Genomic DNA, 23,246 nt, shown 5'->3' on the forward strand with positions numbered 1-23,246 from the left:
TTGTGTAGAGTTTCTATAACGTATTGCGTGTGAAGAAGACACTGTTGTTGAGTGCTGGTTTTTATTAGTCAGTCGTCTAAGTATGGGAATACGTGCCTTTGCTGTCTCCTTATGTGAGTGGCTACTACTGCAAGGCATTTCGTGAATACCCTTGGGGCTGTCATCCCGAACGGTAACACTTTGAATTGATAGTGTACGCCGTGTATTACAAACCTTAAGTATTTTCTGTGAGAAGGATGGATGGGTATGTGAAAGTACGCATCCTTGAGATCTAACGTTGACATGTAGTCCTCCTTTTTTAGTGAGGGAACCACGTCTTGAAGTGTCACCATGTGGAAGTGATCCGACTTGATGAAGAGATTCAGTGTTCTGAGGTCTAATATAGGTCTTAACGTTTTGTCCTTCTTTGGAATTAGGAAGTATAGTGAGTAGACGTCTGTTCCTGTCTGATGGTTGGGTACTAGCTCTATTGCTTGTTTTTGTAATAATGCTTGGACCTCTAGTTGTAATAGGTCTAAGTGTTGCTTGGACATATTGTGTGCCCTTGGGGGCACATCTGGCGGGAAGTTTGTGCATTCTATGCAATAACCATGTTTGATAATGGCTAGGACCCATGCGTCCGTAGTAATGTGTGTCCAGTTTTTATAGTATGCGGTAAGTCTCCCCCCCCACTGGTGTTAAGTGTTGGGGTTTTGTGACATTGAAGTCACTGTTTGGTTTGTTTTAGGTGTCTGGAACTTTCCCCTTCCTCTTGGGAATTGTCCGCCTCTATATGAGCCACGAAACCCTCCCCTCTGGTATTGTGCCTGATAGGTGGGTCTGGTTTGCGAGGTGGAAGGCTCTGGTGTTTGCAATCGAAACCCCCCTCTAAATTGTGGCTTTCTAAATGTGCCTCTGCCCTGTGGGGAGTAGAGCGCGCCCATGGCTTTGGCCACTTCAGTGTCCTCCTTTAATTTTTCAATGCTGTGTCCACTTCCGGCCCAAACAATTGTTCCTGGTTAAAAGGCATGTTCAACACTGCTTGTTGGATTTCTGGCTTGAATCCAGAGCTTCGTAACCATGCATGCCTGCGAATGGTTACTGCAGTGTTCACCGTTCGTGCTGCCGTGTCTGCCGAGTCTAATGCGGACCTTATTTGGTTGTTGGATATTGCTTGTCCTTCTTCCACAACCTACTGGGCACGTTTCTGGTGTTCTTTGGGCAAGTGTTGTATAATGTGTTGCATCTCGTCCTAGTGTGCCCTGTCATAGCGAGCAAGTAGGGCTTGTGAGTTTGCGATCGGCCATTGATTGGCTGCCTGTGCTGCCACTCGTTTGCCCGCTGCGTCAAACTTCCTACTCTCTTTGTCAGGCAGTGGAGCGTTTCCTGACGATTGAGAGTTTGCCCTCTTTCTTGCTGCTCCTACAACCACTGAGTCTGGTGTAAGTTGCTGTGTTATAAACACAGGATCCGTTGGGGGAGGCTTGTATTTTTTCTCCACCCTAGGCGTGATAGCCCTTCCTTTGACTGGCTCCTGGAATACCTGTTTTGCATATTTGAGCATGCCCGGGAGCATTGGCAGACTCTGGCAGGAAGTGTGGGTGGATGCCAAGGTGTTGAACAGGAAATCGTCCTCCATTGGCTCAGAGTGCATTGCTACATTGTGGAACGTAGCTGCCCTTGATAGTACCTGCGTATATGCAGTACTGTCCTCTGGAGGTGACGACTTTGTTGGCTAACAGTCTGGACTGTTGTCTGATACTGGTGCATCATACAAGTCCCATGCATCTGGATCATCCTGCGTCATCCCTGTATGCGTAGGTGAATGCATAGGAGGTGTTCCCAACTGAGACAACTGTGGTGAGTGTAGTGGTGAAGGTTGTGGCGAAAAACTTGGTGGTGGTGTTTTTTCTCTGGCCACCTTCGCCTTTGGCTGCATTTCTGACTCTTGAAATGCCAGTTTTCTTTTTGTTTTAATTGGAGGAAGAGTTTGTATTTTTCCAGTCTTTTTCTGGATATGCAACCTCCTTTGCGTATGGTCTGGCTCAACCATACTTATTTCCTGCTCAAATCTGTGCTTTTCATGCATTTGGCTGGAAAGTTCTTGCTCTTCTGTGTAAGAGCTTCTTTTCGGCTCCGAAGCTGCTTTTTTCTGTACCGATGTTTCCGATAAAGTCTTTTTCGGTTCCGACGTTATTTTTCTCACCTTGGGTGAGTCGAACTCTCTGTTTCGAGATCGTTAGGTGCCAGAATCTCGACCGGAGTCAGAAGTCTACGGCAAATCTCCGCCCTTTTTCAGTGCCGATGTCTGGTCACCTTCTTTTCGATGGGTTAAGCCATGGCTTGCTGGCGGTGGCGTCCCCTTGGCCTTAACGATCTTTAGTGAGAGTTTTGGACGGGGCAGTTTTACTCACTGGTTTCTGCATCGTTGTGGTTCGCTCACTTTCGGAATCGTCAGTCTCTGTCCCCTGGATGGAAATTATTTCCTCCTCCTCGGCTTCGAGTTGTTCTCTCAGTGTCGACCCCATTTGTAGTCTTCTCGCCCGTCGATCACGAAGGGTCTTTTTTTATCTAAACGCTCGACAGGCCTCACAAGTATCCTCCCTGTGTTCTGGTGATAAACACAGATTACAGACCAGGTGTTGGTCTGTATAAGGATACTTCGAGTGGCACTTCGGAAAGAAGCGGAAGGGGGTCCAATCCAGTAGTCTTTGTCGATGGATGCGTTTGGGCCGACCAGGCCCCGCTGAAGATCGGAAGCCCCGAAGGGCTGACGGCACGCCTCTTTGATCGGTGCCGATACGATAACACTAACCTGGTACCGAGCGATAACAATACCGTCGAATTGTCGATATTTAGCTATCTTTCCCGATTCGAAATACGGAGCGAAGAGGAACACGTCCGAACCCGATGGCGGAAAGAAAACAATCTAAGATGGAGTCGACGCCCATGCGGAATGGAGCCGAAAGGGAGGAGTCCCTCGGTCTCGTGACTCGAAAAGACTTCTTCGAAGAAAAACAACTTGTAACACTCCGAGCCCAACACTAGATGGCAGGATAAGGCACAGCATGTGTATCTGCAGCTACACATGCCACCTAACATATATATATATATATATATATATATATATATATATATATATATATATATATATATATATATATATATATATCTACGACAGAGGTTCTGAGCAATAAGTGTGTATTACAGATGTCTTCGTATTTCCTGTGTAACAGCCTCAAGGTGGATCAAAGGAAATAAACCATCAGAAACGATATTAAAAGGATCCACATTATTTCATTTTATATTTTTGTAGCTTAAGCGAACTGGAATGACATGGGGGGGTAGGTTAATGTTTATTTTACATAAGTACCCAATATAAAAAAAACAAAGGTCTCAAAACTCCAAGTCTTCTAGGCAATGCAAGATTAGTAGACATGTCTTAAGTATACATACTTTGCATCTCTATTAACTGCAAATCGGAACCGTTCTCTAGTACTGCTGAATCAGTGGTTGAGTTTTCATTCTTTGAATTCTTTTGCCGTTCCTCCTCTAAATGAAACTTCAGCTTTCTGATCTGAAACAGTATTTAGAAAAACAAATCTAAATACAGTTTTTCTTTTTTCAATATGTAACACATGGTTAAAACAGGCAATTTAGGTTCTTCTCTTGCTAAAACAGCTCTGTTCCGGAGTGATTTATCACAGCAGATAAAAATATTTTGCTAAAACATTTTTAAGCACCATAAACATATCGAAAAATGTTCACTTTGTATATCCTCCTGAATAAAAATAAAACTGTTTGAAATATGCATTTAGCTGATTTAATATCAAAATGACACTTTTTTCTAGATATTAAAAATCTGCATGTTTGACAATACATGCAAAGCCATAAACAATTTTTAAAGTCATACCATGTTGTAGATGAGAAAATCACTGTCATCTGTATCTACAGCAGCATGTATTCTCTCTGTCCTTACCAACTGACACTACACAAAGTCGGAACTCTAGATCGTAATCTTTGCAAGCAAAATATTTGGGATCCAGGAGGGTATGTACTGTTCCCCATTAAATCAGTGGTCAGTCGCATTTAAGGTTCTGGAGTGTGATAAAACTGGCTGTTTGCAGAAGCCCCCTCACTTTTTGCCCCCATTTGTAAATAGTACTGGGGTTTTCAGACTGATGGTGCCCCTGGCACTACTAACCAGTCCCAGAGCATGTGCTCTGATTAAAATGAAATATGCAAATTAGGCATAGTTATAAATGGCTCTGACAACCTACCAACATCAGTCCCTATTATATGCTAGAGCATGTAGGTTTAGGGATCCCAGTATAGTTCGTGCACCCATAGATGCACTGCTGTGGTGTCCAGTGTCATTTTAAAGGCAGGCCTGTTTTGTTTGCTGCTTTTAAGTTAACGCCAAATTCGACTTTGGAATTAAAAGTACTTTGAAAGTCCTAAACTGCCCTAAGTGCCCAAATGGATGGGTGCAGTGTAAATATAAGCAGGGACTTTATAAAAGATGCTTTATAAGCCCTGTTGAGGGGAAAAACAGGGCAAAGTCCTTTTTTCCAAATTGTAGTACATTAGCTCCATAAGCTAACACTGGGAGACAATATTTGAAATTAATAAAGTCTAATATCCACTAGAAAAGAGCTAAATCTGTTAAGTTTGATATCAAATTGAAAGTTAGAATAAATCCCCAAACTTGCCAAGGTAGTACAGAGAAAGAGTTTTAGAACTCTTTCTGAAAGTTACCAAAACTCTGCAGTGGTCTTTCCTGATTGGTCAGTTTCTGCCAGCCTGAGCCAAGCTGCCTTAATTAGGTGTAAAGTGGCCTGGGCTGAAGCAAAGGAGGCATCTGGTGGGAGGAGAACTGCTGCAGCATATGGTAGAGGGGAGGGGGGGAGAGACTGGGCAAACTGGTTTTCAAAGGAGGGAAAGCCACCTGGGACCCATTTCCTGTTCCCCCAGCCAGATTGGAGCCCAACACCTAGATTAGTAGAGGGACTGGAAAGGGTGTGTTAGGAAAAATTGACCACACCAATAGGTGGGCTCAGGCAGATGTTACCTTCAAGGAGAGATTTCCTCCTTGTTGGATTTTTAAAGAAAGTTACTTTCTGGGATGATTTTTTCCACAATTAACAGGAAGTGGTCACCACAGAGAGTGGCACTCTGCACCCCACTGGTCAGTGGCAACCCCTCCTTACCAACCCAGAAGCAAGGATAAATATGGCAGCGCTGCCCAACAATTCAGATCCCTGCCGGAAGATGATACTGGAGAAGGACTGCCCTGCTGAAGCCCTGGTCTGCACCTGAAGAACTGCACCCACAACAACTGCACGAGCGGCACACTTCTGGCTTCACCAAGAAAAGGACTTTGCCTTGCTTCTGCAGCACCAGGAGTGGACTCCCTGTAAGCTACGTGTACGAATGAGCTGACCAGAGTTCCCTGCATGAAGTCCTGCAAGAAGAGCCCAGCTGACCAGCGTCCAGTGGCCATCTGAGGATTCTGACCAGGTATATTCTGGGAATTGTAGTCCCGACTCCCAAGGAGCTTCTGGAACCTTTGATCAAGTTTATGGACAGTTCAAGGACCCAAAAAGAAGATCCAGAAGTTTGGAGCAACTATTGTAAAAAGCTCCATAAGTTGAAGAGGTGCATTATGGGAGTAGTAGTGCCAGACCCCAAGAGGCAAACCAAGCGCTGGTTTTACTTTTAATCTTTAAAAAATTAATATCTCTGGTTCCCTACATTGGATTTTTATCATTTTGGTGTCAGATAAAAGTGTTTCCTATTTTTACACATTGGTGTCGGATTATAATTGTGTGTTGTGCTTTACTTATTATTTTGCTGATATTAAATGGTTTACACACCTGTCTCCTAAATTAAGCCTAACTGCTTGTGGGTCAAGCTGCGAAGGGTTGAGCAAGGATTAATTTATTGAGACCTTGACTGGACCAAGTGGTGAATTGAGGCATACTGCTAAGTGTAGGCCCCTACCTGCCCTTACCAATAACCCACTTTCTAGCCAGGGCCTACTGATAAGCTTGAGTTCCTCTGCTAGCTACAGTGAGCAATCTAAACAAGTGGATGGTGTATATTGCGAGGGTCAGAATAAGACCATTTGCAAGGGTGCAGCTATTACCTTACATGAGCACAGAGGGTAAATACTTTGCATTAAAGGCGGCATTACAAGGCTAAATGGAGTGATCTACAATGGCATTTATGGACCATGGTACAATACTGTTCACATACATACACACACACACAGACAGGCTCACTTTCCCCCCCCCCCACAAAAGTGAAGGCTAAGGGCCAGCAATGGGAAATATGTTCCATTTGTAAGGAGCATCACAGTGAAAAAACTTGTAGAAATGTTCAATCGTGTATAAACCTCTGATTCACAACTATATTTCGGAAAACAAAAATCTCTGCTCTAGTATCAACTGACCCTCCAGTTCAGTATGCTTGGAAGTCTGGACGTTTATTTCATGGAGATGATATGCAGCATCAAAACGAAACTTACCGTTTTTCTTTTAGCCATGATGAATAATAGAGGGTAAAATGGTCTAAGAGACCTACTCTGTGTTCCACTTGAGATGTGTGTCCCGGTCTCCATTTTAGTGGTATGGTAATCAATAGCTGGGAGAGCCAATATTCCCTATTACATCTTTAGTTGCAATAGCTGAAGGACATCTTTGATACCACTGATGTCGTGCCAGAGAGGCCAGCTTCTTAAAAGTCATGTCACTATTATTCAAAACTTCCAAATGTATAGGTGGCTAGTGAAGCACTGAGTAAGAGGTTGTGTAGAAACATGATGGACCTCTCTAAATCGAGACTGATCACACTGTCCAACAATTCCAAGTTTTTCTTATCTTCTGGAGGGGTCTCTGGTAGTTTCACCTCTTGCTGTAGTGCACGTTCAACACACAATATTTGCCTATTATGCTTGCACGATTATGCAAAAGCCACTGAAGCCGTGATTCCTATGTAATCTATTTTTTTTCATACTAGAACCCTTGAACTCTTCTTGCTAATAAACTAAGCAGCATGGCTAATATAGAGGTCCCTCTGCAACGTCTGCAGGATGAATTGTGAAGATGGCAGGCCTGTTATCGCTTTACAAAAAACACATCAATTTAAGTACTTTTTTCTCCACTTATAACCATTGAAATTAAATGAATACTAAGGCTCCGCTCAGGTAAACGTTCAAGTTGGATTTTTTTTCAGCTGGGGACGAATTTGAATTTTTTTTAGTAAAAACAGGAATGTTTTGGTGATAAGGGACGCAGGAGTATACACACACCTTCCCTGGTGGTATACGAGCCTATCCTTTTTCATGAACGTAGTTATGGCATAGATGACTTCTAGGGATATGGAAGAAAAATGCTGTTAATATTTTTTCTGGAAACAAGTTAGAAATTGTGCTGACCAATGCCTGGTAAATAAAACCATAAAGATGTAAAAGACGGATTTATATTCAAGTGACTGTGGATAGGTCAATGAAGTCCTGGTGCACCTGGAGATATTCCTGGATGGGAGGGAGTAGGCATTTCAGCTGATTGGACAAGGAGGATGCATGCCCTCAAGTTCAATTCTTCTTGATGTGTCCAATGAATGTTTTCATTGGTTCATTTTACATCATGTACAGAGCCGTAAAAATGGTCAGAGTGAGGGCACTTTCGGGACCCTTGGTAACTTTGACAGTACGAAGCACTGTTTTTTTCAGGTGACAGGTCAGGGAACCATTGATAATGTTAGTGGTTTCTACAAACATTAAACAACTTTTCTTTAAGTGACCGCAACAAAGACGGTAATGGTTTAAAGGATTGGTCATTCTGATCATTTGATGGTTCAGTAAAGGCCAATGTTCTAACAAGGTGCACAAATCAGGGCACCTCTTCTCCCAATACCCTAAGCTATTTTCCTTTCAGGGATAATCAGATTTGTTATTTTGGTATCAAGTCAATTCTAATTTAAGGAGATGCATAAAGAATTTCTCTACACTGGGAGACATCTCCAGTGACAGCTTAGTTTATTTGCTGTTATACGGGAACATCACCTCACCACAAAAAACATTGTTCCAATCTAAGCATCAGTTCTGGTGTTACAACTGGAAACTACAGTAATGTGGCAGTTTATTCCAAATGGTTCTATACATGCCATTCACTGTAATCATGACTTCAACTATCAGGATGCATTAGTATGTTAAACAACTGCCCAGGAGGGGACCACTGCATCCTTAGTTTAAAAAAAAAAAAATACCTTAAGGAATGGATCAGAATAATAAATCTCACTGTCACACATTCCTGACACTCAAACTCCTCTATTATTCTGGAGGAAGCTGTGATCTAGCATCAAGAAGGAAGTGTGCATCCTAATATACTGAACTATGTCTGTACTTGCAGTATTGGGAAAAATTCTTACCCGAGTACTGCATCAAGTACCAGGCCCCTCTACCTCAGATGGGAGGTTATGTCCAAGGATTGTAGGTGTGAGGATGCAATGGTTTTTACAATCTCTCATGTACGGATTATAATTCCGCAGAAAACAGTCAGCGTAGCCCGATGCAAATGAAGTAACCTTTACCCCTGCGCCCGTACCATGTTACAGCTGGAGGTACAGACTCACACAGGCCATATGGGAAGCACAGTGATTGTGCGCCACATTTGCAGTGACGCGCTTTGAGTGTGCTCCCAGAAGGCACCACTGTGTGGGTGAGATGGCGTGAGGGAGAACACAGGCATCCCCCAGGATGCCGGGTGTCTCCCTGCAGGCAACTGCAACTGGCTGTACTGGAATTACTGCCCCCACTTCAAATAGCTGGTGGTCCCTTTGCATTGTAAGTCGGACTGGCCGTTTCGAAGCACCTTTCAGTGCTGTGCTCTTTAAAGCACAGACACAAACTCGAGTCAGTAAAGGGACTAGAGTATTCTGTATGTAATATGGTTCACTGCCATATAGTGTGTGTCAGGTGCAAACTGCCTAGCAGATAGGGGCAGTGTACTATTTTACATAACACTGTCCCATCTACTTATAAGCAGAGACCCTTCCAACATTCTCCAGTGGTGAGATGCGATTTGTGGGTAGTTCAGTTAAAACACGGTCGAATAGTTCATTTTTGAGGATATTTCCTGGGTGCTCCGTTTCAGTTCCTACCCAGGGCAAAGATACAAGACATTCCAAAGTTTGGGACTCGCACCGCGAAGGCTCGAGGATTTCCCAGCTATTTTGTAACTGCCTGCCTGCAGGTTTCAGGGCGGTGCACAGTGATATAAAAGTTTCTGCAGGTATCCTGACCTTCTGCCTCAAAAGCCACAATATAGTTTATGAAGGGAAACAAATAATCTGGGCACGCACTGACTTGACTGTCTTTGAAAAAATAAAATAATAATTTCAGTCCCCATGGATCCGTAGAAAATAAAGGAACTTGCGGGAAAAGCCACATGGGAAGCAAAATATTTAAAGATTGAACTTGTTCGGCTCACTAAAATGGTCGGGCACATTTGAAGGAGTGAACCACAAGGCGGCGTACTTTGTACCACTTTGGAAATAAGTTCACAGACTTACATGTTTACACAGCATTTTTTAAATATACAGTTTAATCACAGCAAATTTGTTACGTATCAGTAATATATCAACTTTCACGATTACCTGCGACAGTAACTCATCCTTTTCTTCGGCCAGTTTCCGTAGCCTTACATCTAAAATGAGAAAATAAGTGTACGTTACTGGGTTTCCATACATTGCTGCGCACTCTGTGGGGGTGTCAAAGCTTGGTGGAAATTCTGCACTAACCAATGGTGTTAGATTTGGATAATCTGTATTTTGTGTAAAAATGTACTAGACTATGAAGGTGTAGATTCTGTCAGTGAAGCATGCTTTAATCATTGAGAAATGCTAAAGAAAAAAAAGTACAAAGGAATCTAAGGGCTACCCCAAATGATCACTATTACATTTGTTAGTTTATAACATGTTCAACGATACATTTACAAATTACATTTTTTGTCGACGTTTAGAGTCACATTGTACCATTATCTAAATGAGCACCTCTCCTAACTAAACCATTTCTTGGGTGGATTCCTCTGTTCCAAATATTCAAAACACATATATGCACTGTTAAAACCTTACAAAGTTGGGTAATATCAATAATTTTACATGAATTTCAAACTTACCGTTTTCTTTTCTTAAGAAATGTACAGAAAATGTACAGGTGTGTCACAATCTTAATATCGAATAGACAATTTAAAGCACGCCATACGTTCCAAGTTCCACTAGCTAATTAACTTCATCTATAGTCATCAAAAATCAAAACGTCTGTTCATTAAGTCTCTGTCTAATGTGTATGATCACCCCCCACTTTCTGCCCCCAGTACTGATGTTTATGGCTGTGTTAGGGCACTGGAGCCAGCTAACCAGGCCCAGTGCTCATGCTCTCACCCAAAACTGATTTGTCAACTTGGTAATTCACTGACTGGCAAATACTTTATCCCCTTATAAGTCCCTATTAAATGGTACCCAGGGCATAGGTGGTAAAGGGGTCCCCAAAGCTGCAGCTGGAATTTGAGCCACTGTGGGCAACCCAAACTAACTACTGATAGCAGGCCTGCCATTGCAGACTGCAGGAGCAGGGCAAACTGCTATAGTTATGTTGTGTAGGTTCTCATTATGCTAATGAGGCTACTGGATTTGGGAGACAGGATCACATGGAGTGTGAGTACTAAGTATGATTCCAAACCACATGACACCTGTCGATCTAATCCGGGTTCCCCGGCTAACTAGCAGTGCCTCATCTCTGGCAGAGATGATTGTGGCAACCGGGCGTATGACAAGAAAGACTGCTCAGGGGAATCGTGGTCGATCAGATCCCATCCCTTTCTCTGTTACCAAAAAATCACAGGCAGGCAAAGACAACAGAGGCAGAATATAGTTCAATAAGGATTTATTGAAGTAACTGCATCTTCTGAGAGTTTTAGTTTCGCCTGGCCCGAAGGTTCAGGCCACTACATCACTCCCACAGACACCTAAAGTTCCCAAAGATTTATCACCCATACTGCTGCCAAAGCTTTTTGGTTGCTAGTCCAGTAACTGACCACAAACTCGACACTTCAACTACAGGGTACCCTGGGCAGCCTTTGTCTGACATCATCAACCCAGCCCCAGCTGAGTTGTTCCATCCTGAGTATTGCATCATTGTGTACGTGGGAATTTCAGCACCAGCATGAGTCCTGTTAAGCACCATGGACAGGCGCAACAACTCTGCACCCTCATACCACAGGCTAGGTAAAACTGAACTGTCATGGCCTGGTCATAGGACCCACACAACCTTAACCCTGTAAGGGTTCCACATAACTCAACTTTTAAGTGGTCTTTTGTCACTAGTGGTTTTTGCTCCATTTACTTCAACGTAACGTTTAAATGCCAGTTATACTGTACCTGAATGTTCCTTTGAAAACTGATAACTCCAGTTGTACTGATTTGTTTGTTTGGTGTCTAAATTATGATAAAAATAAGCTCTATTGTAATAAATTGGTGTCAGATTTCTTTTGAGTCGTGCAAATTGGTTGTAGTCCATGTTGGTGTTCTGAAATGCTTAACACATCTTCCTCTAGAAAAGCCTCACTGCTCTATGCCACTCTACCAGGACTGAGCTAAGAATTTTTTAGTGTGAATCCAAGGATAATCTTTGGGGTATTGTGAGTATTACATTGTAAGGACTAACCCCCCATACCCCACTTTCCTACAATCAGAATACCCACTTATTTCTGATTCACAATAAAAGAAAACAAACTTTCCATTGGTGGTTAACAATTCACTAGAGGGATCCTCTCATTTTGTAGCCTTTACTGTACAAATCATTCGGGCACCACTTAGCCATGTAAATACCCTTGGTCACCACAAACTCAACCCACAACATTGACAACTCAAAATACCATGTTGTTCTGGGCGTATCATACCCAATTCAAGTGTATCCACCAATCGTAAGGAGTAAAGATCCAATAGTTTTTCAACAACTTGTCTCAATTATTTTGAGGAAGATATTCTTATGTACGGCCACATTCACCGCCCTGTTTTTTAATTTTGACAAATTACTAATCTTAGGTAATGTTTACTTCTGGTATCTAAACTATCTTCTCACAGATTAACTAATTTCTACAAAAGGATCCCGAGGTATCAGAGTGGATCTGGAAACCTATGCTGGCAGCGGACACTAGGTGGCACTGGAGCAATATTATTGAAGAGGAACTCCTCAGCAGCAAATACCAAGTGTTTGACCACACAATAAATTCAAATTAGTTTCTTATTTTATCCAGTGTCAGGGCTGATTATTTCAGCCCCAGTTATTATAATTCAACGTATGAGGATTTGCCAACGGGTTCACTGATAAACGGTTATGTTCAATATAACAGTTTTTAAGCCGGAGAAGAGACAAGATACCATGACAGACTGGAGATCAGATCTAAGATCCACCTAGTTAACCTTATAAAAAATAAGAAAAATATTTATGAATTCAAAAATTATCTAAGGAAAGGAGAGCAAGGTTAAAATAGTTTATAAGAAAAAGAAAATGTCACAAAATAAAATTAACAGCAACAGACTCTTCTGTTTACGTGGCTGTATTTGCATTATTAAAACGAAACATGAACTGACAAAGCCAGTAGGTCTTACCTTTGTGACCTGTTGGCTTTTCCAATGTTTTTAACCGTCCTAGATGCTGGGCAACGTGGCAAATGTTCAAGAAAAAGAAAAAAAAAGACAAAACAAAAGCCTTTGATGCAGCCACCCGTATCATTTTTTTGGTATGTGTGCTTTTCAAATGATAAAGGTGCTTTTTTTTTTCCCCAGTTACGGATCAGAGTTGGACATGTAACCAAAAAGATAATAAATTGCACTAAAGCTTTTTTTTTTTAAGCGAGGAGGAGCAAAAACAATGCAGGAGGCGGGGTAATGCAGACGCAACACGTTGGGCGGTGGGCACAAAAAGTGGAAGCAACATGGGGGTATGGAGGGAATGTGAAATCAACTGGAGAAGGACTGGAGGGGACGTAAAAGCAACACGAGAAAGCCTGAGGAATACCAAAACAACACACTGTTGAGGAAAACAACGGATAGGGCGTGGGTGGAGAGAAGCATTGAAGAGAAACATTTGGGCAAACGCAATAGGAAATAGTTGGAAAAAGCATTTGGGCAACAGAGAGAAGCATACTGTGCCACGGGAGACACTCACTGGACACAGCCAAAAACACATGCACTCTCATGGAGTGCTTAAGGCAAAAAGTAAAATGTAGTTCCTTAAAAGCAAGCAGCAGATGACGAGATGGGATTCAACCAGAGATTGTAAAGAGGCAATGCACTATGATGGGATAAACACAAGATTGACAAGCTGGAACACGACTAAGAAGCGAGCAAATGAGTGACAATGACCACAAGCAATGAGCAGACTCCAAGCATATGTTCTTGGTAAGCCACAATAAGGCTTGCAACAGACAGCACAAGTGCTGTCTAGAAGGCTCGGCATAAATAGGAACAGCCACTTGAAAAAGAAGTCAAGGAGCTAACAGAGAAGTGAGCATGAGGAAAGTCATATAGCCATTAAGGCGAAGGACACAAAATTCAAATGAAAGAGCCAGGTGAAATGAAAGAAAGAAACAAAGGGAGGGAAGAAAGTAGAGTAACTTGCTTTCATGTGACTATGCAAAATGAAGTGAAATTCTGTATAATTGTAAAAAATGGAGATCCATCACTTTATGCTACATTCTAGCGTGAAATGTGTCCTCACATCCAAAACAGTCACAAGAACCCATTTCATGCTACAAAAAAGTACAAAAACAAGCACCACAAAAATGTGGGCACATTCAGTTGTCCCCCTCTGCTCGTGGTATGGCACCAAGGCTGTAAATATTTTACTGTGAATGACAATTATGTGAAGTGACGTAATGACTTACAGTTGGGAATTTCACGTAAAAAAGTAGAATGCAGAATTCCTGGAATTACATGAATTATGCTGGTGTAATTTAAATTTATCCCCAGCATACAAGAGAGGCCTCCCTCGTAATGACAAAAATCTCGGCATTATGCAGATTCTGCACACATTTGTCAGATATGAAAATCGACAGAATGTGTGTACACAGAGACTATCGTGCATTCCGGAATTTCAAAGTGTTCATTGACTGCAAAAACCATATAAAACATTTTCTAACAAATAAAAAGCATACATCTGCAAAGCATAAGAGGGTGCAGGATGCAGCTAATACTGTTGTACATCTCTCAACCAAAACGGGTCTCATATTGAATCTCCACATCCAAAAAGTAACGCTCAGTAAATGACTGGAGGGAACCACAGTTAGCTGCGTGACATATGTTTGATATCTGAGATGCAATACAAGAGGATGATGGGCTGAATGCTGAAACGTTTCAAACACTCACCCCCCAGTCACAGATCTGAGTTGAAACTATCGTTCTTTTGCTCACCATGCCACCTCAATTTGGACCCAGCCATAAGCAAATAAGTCTTGACCCTGCTCTCCATGGGAACAGTCCAGCTCGAACTTACAGGCCACATATCCTCCCTGGGCTGGAAACCAGCATCATGGGACTGGTTTCGAGCTATCACCCCATATCAGCCAGGCCAGCAGGAATCCAGGGACACAGTGAGCCACGTGAGATGAGATGTGTTGATATCTGAGATGGTCACTACACTGAATAACACAAAAGTGATAACTTTGTTTGACAAGAACGTCCCTGGATGTCTCTTGGGGAATCAAGAATGTCCAAGGATGTCTCTTGGGGAATCCTTCTAAGAAATATTATAGTAACAGCAATTAATCTGATCAGTGCTACTTCTTGAAATCATCAGAAGAGTGGAGTCGTTCTGTGGTCCCAATCGCACAAATGACAACTTTGCTTGGTAGGAGGAAGATATTTTGGAAGTAAGAACTTTTCCTAAAAAATGTAATTCACAGTTGCCAAATACAAAGGCCAAACTCGCAACACAACTTTTCCCCATTACGAACAACATTAAAGGAGGATGATAAAGAGTGACTACAGTACCCTTCACTCTGCGAGCTGAAGCGATGGCCATGAAACCCCCCCCCCCCCCAAAAAAAAATGAACACAAGGAAGTTTAAATCATAAAAAATTATGTCAAGAGAGGCTACTATAAGAGCTTGTTTTTGATAACAGCACCATAATTTGTCCCCTCAGTGCTTAGCACTAAAAGGGACATGTAGATTTGTTTAAGGGCAAGTAGATTTCAGAAGCATACCGCCCATAGGTGAGTGGATGTTTTAGAAAATTCTGCACCCCGGTCTCGCAGCAGAGAGTAGAAAGGATGTGCAGGGCAGCAAGGATGTAAGGAGTAGAATGTCTATTCTCCATCCCCGCACTCGTACAACAATTGAAACCGCGGCCAAGATGCTTTTTCTCTGTAGGCATGGTGGAGAAAGGATTTTTATGGAGTTGGTGGGTGCCCTGACCGCTTCAAAACGGATTTAAAAATGCCATATGCTGTGTGATGGTGACAGCATTTCTGAATCTTCACATTGCTCTCATCAAACTTACCAGCTGGGTGGGAGTGCAAGTAAAACAATATCCAGATGAGTATCATGAAGAGATGTCCCCAAAAATCACTTCCTCCAACTTTCCTACAGTGTTTTTTTGCTGCAAAGACCATTTACTTGTTTCTGTCTGAATAACTAAATGGTAAGATACATAAAATGTAGACGCAACAATAATGTGCTGCTAAATCATGATTTGTTTTGGGTCTACTAGTATAGTATTGTCTAAAGATATTCAACATGTTGATCACCTCATTCCAATTCTTTGGGATTAAAGTTAGTGTTCGAAAAATGACTACTGACAAATCAACAGGTTAAAAAGTAATATGGTCACAACACAGTCTAGCTTGAGGCAGCTGTACCACTAATAAACCGAGATCCAGACTATCTGACCCTCCAAAATAAAACGGATTTCCCTTGTACAGCCCTGTGGTGCATTTAGGCCAAGTAAAACGTTAATATTTAACGAGTGATTCTGACAAAATAAACAGCGAGCTATCAATGCCGCAGTGGAGTGGCCCCTGGGTGAAGTCCCCCACCCCTGCTGAAAATGAGTCCAAGGGGATCACGGATCATACCCAGTCCCATACTGTGTGGATTTATTTCTGTGTGACACACTTCACCGAACCTGCTTTCTACAGTGATAGAAGGTTATTTATGCCAATGCAAAGTGTGGCATTTTACTTTTTGAGCTTTGTGCTCACAGGTTGCTAAAGTCAGGATCAGGAGTGGGATGGCTGATGTGCACACGTAATATTTTTCAGACTATCATATTGCCTTCACTCTAAGGCCTGCAAGTAACCATGACCGAACACTGCAGGAGGAAGAGGACACAGGTGAGTCCTGCAAAACAGCAATGTCTTAGCATCGCAGAAGGAAGTTCAGTAAGCTAAAGTATGTATTGTAGCAATTACAGAGAATCACAGGAGAAAGCTCCCTCTAAATAAGTCTGGTACCATACCGCAAACTGAACACTGACTGTAGGAGGTAACTCGATCTACTGGACTCCTGCGCAGTAGCATTGCCTAGAAAGTACAGGAGACAAACATTCTGCTGGAGTACTTCAATACTACCAGGACTATTGGATAGGGACCCTACACTACTTGATTCTACCTCCACACACAATAGCTTCTTTGTGGCATTGGTAGCGTGTGACGAGATGGCAGGTGCAGACTGCGGTAGGGCACCAGAATAGGGTTTGAGGAACTGGGGCATTAATCAGAAACAAGCATAGGCAAAGCCAATGGGTTTTGCCTCCGCAAATCTATTGACTTAGTAAACATTTTTTTTTTTTTTAAATTTTTTTTTTACATGTTGCATATGCTGTGTAACATTGCGTAAAGTAATAAAAAAATGCTAGGATAATGCTGGCCGTGCCATAGGGTTTTAAACATTTTCATTCGTTGTTACAACAGATGTTGCAAGCTCTGTGCCAGGGAAACCTAAAAAGTGATGTTCTATAGTTTTCTATTTTTAAAAAAAGGGAGCTGCACAATGTAAGAGTTTTAAAGAACGTTTTTTTTTTTTTATGCGTCTGAGAGCTATCTTGCTAATCACTTTCACGCCTCCCTGTTTAGGAAAGGAGGGTGCTACAGAACTTTTTTCCTCTTTGCAAGTGATGGCAAACGAGTGTACAAGAAAATACAAAATATTTTTCACAGTTGTATTTTCACTTGGATCCCATTCTGTGGAGAGTGTTATTGCTTGAGACCTTCAACTTAATTGTGACGATGCAAAAGCCGAAATGCAACACTTAAACAGTTCTTTGTCTAAAATACAGCCATGTTTATCTGCTCACACACAGTTTGAAACAACACAAACCAATATTTACAAGTGCACATGCCATCTGAAGCATAAACACACCTCCACATGTGCATATACTGCACGTGAACTGCTCATAGCTGTACCCACTATTTGATGCCCCCCTGCTGCTCAGTGCTACCCCTAAACCAATCAAGAAACCCGTTCAGCACAAGAAAGAAAATATGTTCCAAGCGTCGAAAAAAACATAATCACTACTATCAACATTTCCCCATACTTGCTACATTTCCCATGAAAACACCGGATCAATCTAGGCAAAACCTCAGAAATGAAGCAAATATCTTCAACTGAAGCAGTGACCACTTCCATGAAGTATCCATAACGGATCTGTATAAAGATAAATTATCAAGAAGTCCTCCGTCTGTTAAAACCCTTTTAATAACTGAAGTCTAGCAGAGGGAAAAAACAGCACCCGCCACCTGACAGCCAAGCCATAAAAAAAAAAAATAAAAAAAAAAAATCAATCATCGGCACTAAAAGCAGAGTCGTTACTAGGACTAGATAACCAGGGCTGCTACAAGCAACTTCTACATGTGGGTACACAAATAATGCTGCTTTATTACCGTAAGATTGGCAACTCTTGCAAAAAAAAAAAAAAAATGTAACGTCATAATAGTTATGCCTACAAACTCCATCACTTTCACTCACATGTCTACACAAATATGACAGTGCTATACTGGGCATTTGACTAAATGCTAGCCCTCAGCAGTCCCAAATCTCTAGCATGAGATGGCTTTTGTTTGGGCAGGTAAAGTGCACTTCTTGGCGTGACAATGCATGTGCAATGGATGAATGATTTATTATTACACTAAGGCTTCTAATGAAGGGCAACATTCAGAAGTGCCCGTGTCACGATACAAGAATGTGACATTGGGAGGGAGCATGTACATGCCACAGCCTGTGCTCATGTAAATATGCAAACTAATGGATTAATGGGTGGATAAATGGTAGGATGGAGGAGTGTAATCAAGTTAAGCCAATTTAGAATAAGCAGCAGTCTCTCCTCTGCTATCTTATTTAAACGACCAGAGAGTGGAGACAGTGGGTGTGCTCGATGCGCCCCCTCCAGAGGCCACCTGAGGACTGCGTGGAACTCACCGCTCCCAGCTTAGGCTGGAACCAGGCAAGAGGCCTGAGGGAGATGGGCACTGCTAAGGCAGCAGATATTATGCCTAGGCCTCCAGGCTGGGCAGTGCAACTACCTTGGTATAATCCGAGGACTTGTTAAAATGTAAAGTGTTCTCGAATACAAAAAAAAAAAAAAAAAAAAACCCTGATTAAGCTTCTTTGGACAAGTGGAGATATGCGGAGAAAACGTTCACAAATCAGTTGCTCCATGCGCTATTATATGAACATGTTAGTTTTCCAAACACATAATACAAGTTTTCTTACCGACCATTACAGTGCAAGAGTCCAAAGAGCCGCTCGCTGGGTGCTCTACGGGGGAAGTGGGGCGAAGAGGGGTATCGTCCACGTACTCTTCTGACTGGGTACACAAAGGTCTTGTGGGGCGCACAAGAGGTGCCATAGGGTTGGGTCTGGTCTGAGCTGCTTTCGCTCACCCGAGCCCCCCCTCACACACATCCTGAGCAGCAATGGGGAGGGAGGAGGTGGAGGAAAACAGGACATTTTACATACCTGCAGCCAGGGAGAGATTAGGTAAAGGTAAACAGCAAACGCTGTTCGACGGCAAGTGAAGCCCTTCTGTCCCTGAGAAGTTCGACGCTTCACTTATCACACTCAACCCAGGATGCAACAACTGCAAGCAAGCATCTCCAGGCAACACACACGGTCCCTTCAGCTGCCTCCGCTGCCACCAATCTTGCACCACCACCAAGACCTGGGACCCAGCACAACCCACCGGCAACAACTCTCTGACCCCTTAACCCCCGAGTCCTCCTCAACGTCCGCTACCTCCATACACATGCCACAGAAATCTGGGACCTCCTTGACAGCACCACCCCGGACGTTGCATTCCTCACCGAGACCTGGACCACTGGACCAACACCACCTCAGGCCTGGACATCGTCTTCGCCATCCCTCAGGGATACAAGATCCCTGCAGCCACTGGGGGAAAATGGGGAGGGGAGCGGGAGGATTGGGTTGGAAATCACCATCGACCAGAGGTCCAACCTCCGCCTCAACGCACACTCCAAAGACTCAGAAGAATCCACTAGCCTAATGGAACACCTCCATTTCAAGCTAAACACCAGCCCGACGGCCACCATCAGGGGAACCATCATCTACCACCCTCCCCCACCCCAACACCCAGGACCTCGTACTCCATTCGCTCTCGCAACACCATCATGGACTGCATCTCCGCCACCAACTACACCCTGTTGGGAGAACCCCACTTTGAGAATCTACAAGACCCTAACACAGCATCCCTCCTAGACAACCTCAACAACAAAGGACTCCGACAGATCGTGACAGAGCCAACACACTCAGCAGGACACACCCTTGACCCCATCTTCACCACAGGAACCTCTGCTACCTTCAGCCACACCACAGAACTCCCGTGGACAGATCACCGTTGCATCCACTTCTCCTTCAACACACCCACCGTCATGAGACCTAAACCCCAACCACTGTATAGAAACTGGACAGGAATAACGGACGATCAGCTCAACGCCGCCCCCACTATTGCACACAACGACGACACAAACACCCCAGCGCACAGCTTCCACAAATGGATCGCCGACTGCGCCAACACCATAGCCCCTCCCCCCCCAAAAAGAACACCACCCACTCAAAGATAGCCAGCTGGTTCACACCCGAACTCAGAGAATCAAGATGCACCTGTATCCGCCTCGAGAAAATCTGGAGAAACACCAAATCCCCAGAAGCCCACAGCAACTTCAGAGCTGCCACCACCACTCACCACCAACACATCAGAAACACCAGAAAGAAAGCTATACAATACAGGATCGCCTCACAAGCACACAACAGCAAGGAACTCTTCAGCATCATCAAGGAGTTCACCCAACCCAACAGTTAAGCAACAGGCATCCCACCCTCACAGGAACTCTGTAACAGGCAACACCTACTTCCACACAAAATCAAGACCATCTATGACAGTTTCAGCAAGGACAACCTACGTGCAGAACCCCCTCTACCAAACCCCAACACCAACAAACCTACAATCTCCACCTGGACACCCCTCACCACCAAAGATACGCTGAAAACAATGAAGTCCATACACTCCGGGGCCCCACGGACCCATGCATTCATCACATCTTCAACAGAGTTGCAGACACACTCGCCCCCAAGCTCCACCTCACCATCAACCGCTCACTGACTACGGCTACCTTCCCCAATGACTGGAAACAAGCCAAGATCAACCCCCTCCTCAAGAAATCCTCGGCAGACCCCGCCGACCTCAAACTTCAGGCCCATCTCCCTACTTCCATTTCTTGCAAAAGTCATTGAAAAAGCAGTCAACAGCCAACTGACCAGGTTTATAGAAGACCACAACATCCTCAACATCTCCCAATCTGGATTCAGGACAAACCAAAGGACCAAAACAGTCCTCCTGGCCGCAACAGACGACATCCACTCCCTACTGGACAAGGGAGAGATGGTGGCACTCATCCTACTAGACCTCTCGGCGGCTTTCGACACAGTCTCCCATCACACCCTGATAAGAAGACTCCATGAAGCTGGCATCAGAGACAAGGCCCTCAACTGGATCAAATCCTTCCTCTCCGGCAGAACACAACGAGTGAGACTCGCACCCTTCCTCGGTGATCCCACATCCACCACCTGCGGATTGCCCCAGGAATACTCCCTCAGCACCACACTGTTCAACATCTACATGGCCCCGCTAGCCACCCTAGTCAGAAGCTACGGAATGACCATCTTCTACGCCAACGACACCCAACTCATCCTCTCCCTCTCCAACAAACCCAACCGGGCCAGACACAACTTCCACAAACGCATGAAAGCAGTCGCCAACTGGATGAGAAACTGCCTTCAACTCAACAAAAACGAGACAGAAGTACTCATCATAGGCCCCCAACACAACGCATGGAGCGACTCCTGGTGGCTACCCACCCTCGGAAACCCACCCACCCCCGCCAGCCAAGCCCGCAACCTTGGAATCATCCTGGACCCGACCTCAGCATGAACCATCAAATCAACTCAGTCACCTCCACCTGCGTCCACACCCTCCGCCCTCCTACACAAGTCCTTCAAACAGATCCCCCTCGAACATAGAAAGACCGTCACACACACCCTCATCACCAGCAGACTAGACTACAGCCACACACACTATGCCGGAATCAACAAAAAAAAACTAATCTGCAAATTGCAAAACATCCAGAATGCCACCGCCAGACTAGTCCTCGACCTACCCAGACACTGCCACATCTTGCAACACCTACGTACACGGCACTGGCTCCCCACAGAGAAAATAATTACTTTCAGGATCCTCACCTATGCACAAAAAGCCCTCGACAGCACTGGACCCACCCTACCTGAACCAGTGACTCAACTTCCACGTACCCCACAGGGCCCTACGCACAGCCCAGCTCTCGCTCGCAGAAGTACCCTGCATCAGGAAAACCAGGACGCTCCTTCTCCTACCTCGCAGCCACCGCCTGGGTTCTTCCTACATATCCACGTCAGACAAACCACCTCCCTTCTCAGGTTCACGAAGGAACTAAAGACATGGCTTTTTAAACCACCTCACTGGTATACGGCTACACCCCGCCACCACCACAAAACCCTCCCAAGCGCCTTGAGACCCTAACAGGTGAGTAGCTGCGCTTTACAAGCACTGATTGATTGATAATAATTTTAAATGATTGACACATTCGTCGTGCAATTTGTTTGGGAAGACACCTTTGTTAAAAGCTTGTGTTTCCCAAAGCCAGGTATGACTACGTTTATCTAGTCCTTTTCGTTGATTCGAGTAACATAATTATTGGCCATCTGTCATATACTTCCAACCTTCGTCTGTGGTTCTGAAGAAAAAACAGAACCGAAAAAAATAAAAGCAAAACCAACAAAAAAATAACTAATAACCAAAAACAGTGGCATATTTGATTAACCGGCAGGTGTAAGATGAAAACTGTGCAAAAATTCAGACCATAGCAATCCTATCAGATTCACAGGGTTGGAGTGAGGATTTCAGAAAGTGGAGTTGCATGGAGTAGGTGAGAAACCGGGCATTTGAGCAAGCATTCCGGAAAGGCCAAAATATTACTGAGCAACTCAAAGACACCTAAGTGAGTCTCCTATGTCCCAGGGAGGGGTAAACATCAGAATCGATTATCAGCGCAGAGTTGACTATAAACATATTCTAAAGGAAAGTTCCCCTCTGTGACCTTTACTGAGTGCCTGCATAAAGCTTGAGAGATTCCGTGTGGCACAGCTGATGTCACAGAGGCTGCATTCCCTAACCTCCCAACCCCTACTAATGTCGGTTCAGGGTCAGCAGTTTTTTTTCTCCAAGTGAGCATTCCTGTATATGTTATATAAGTTTACCAGAATGTAAAAAAACAAAACAGACTGGATGATTATTCACACCTATCACAGGATGCCTATTTTAAATCACATCCTCCCAGTGTATATTTAAGGTTGGATTTGTTCTGCATAATTTCACAGCCGAGTTTCTCGTTAAGCACTTTGTGTTATCCAAGTTTTCCTCACGCTCAGTGTCGCAGATTTGAAGCTTTGACAGCAGCTTCTCATGCACTCGACAAGTGAGTGGACATGAAGATCTACTGCAGAATCTGGGGTATCTGCTTGTTGTCCATTCCAACAAACTAGCAGCCTGCTGGTAGTGTCCTCTGAAAACTAGGAACCAAAGAGGAAGAAACAGAAAGCCTCATTAGCACTGTTCGATGGATGACGCTGCACTGACACCCACTAGAACCAGTC

The 23,246-nt window shown here is 43.8% G+C and overlaps 1 protein-coding gene across 11 annotated transcripts in view; it reads right to left on the minus strand.

Annotated features, from left to right (window-relative positions):
• LRRFIP2 (LRR binding FLII interacting protein 2) overlaps nucleotides 1–23,246 on the minus strand; it is a 291,111-nt gene that overhangs the window by 31,220 nt on the left and 236,645 nt on the right. For all 11 annotated transcript variants that reach the window (XM_069215054.1, XM_069215036.1, XM_069215027.1 and 8 more), the window contains 2 exons: nucleotides 9,640–9,689; nucleotides 3,436–3,556 (listed from right to left, as the gene is read on the minus strand). In XM_069215054.1, coding sequence (XP_069071155.1) covers nucleotides 3,436–3,556; nucleotides 9,640–9,689 — 171 coding nt within the window. The remainder of the gene's footprint in view (nucleotides 1–3,435; nucleotides 3,557–9,639; nucleotides 9,690–23,246) is intronic.

This window comes from Pleurodeles waltl, chromosome 2_1 (genome assembly GCF_031143425.1).
Source record: "Pleurodeles waltl isolate 20211129_DDA chromosome 2_1, aPleWal1.hap1.20221129, whole genome shotgun sequence".
NCBI lineage: Eukaryota > Metazoa > Chordata > Amphibia > Caudata > Salamandridae > Pleurodeles > Pleurodeles waltl.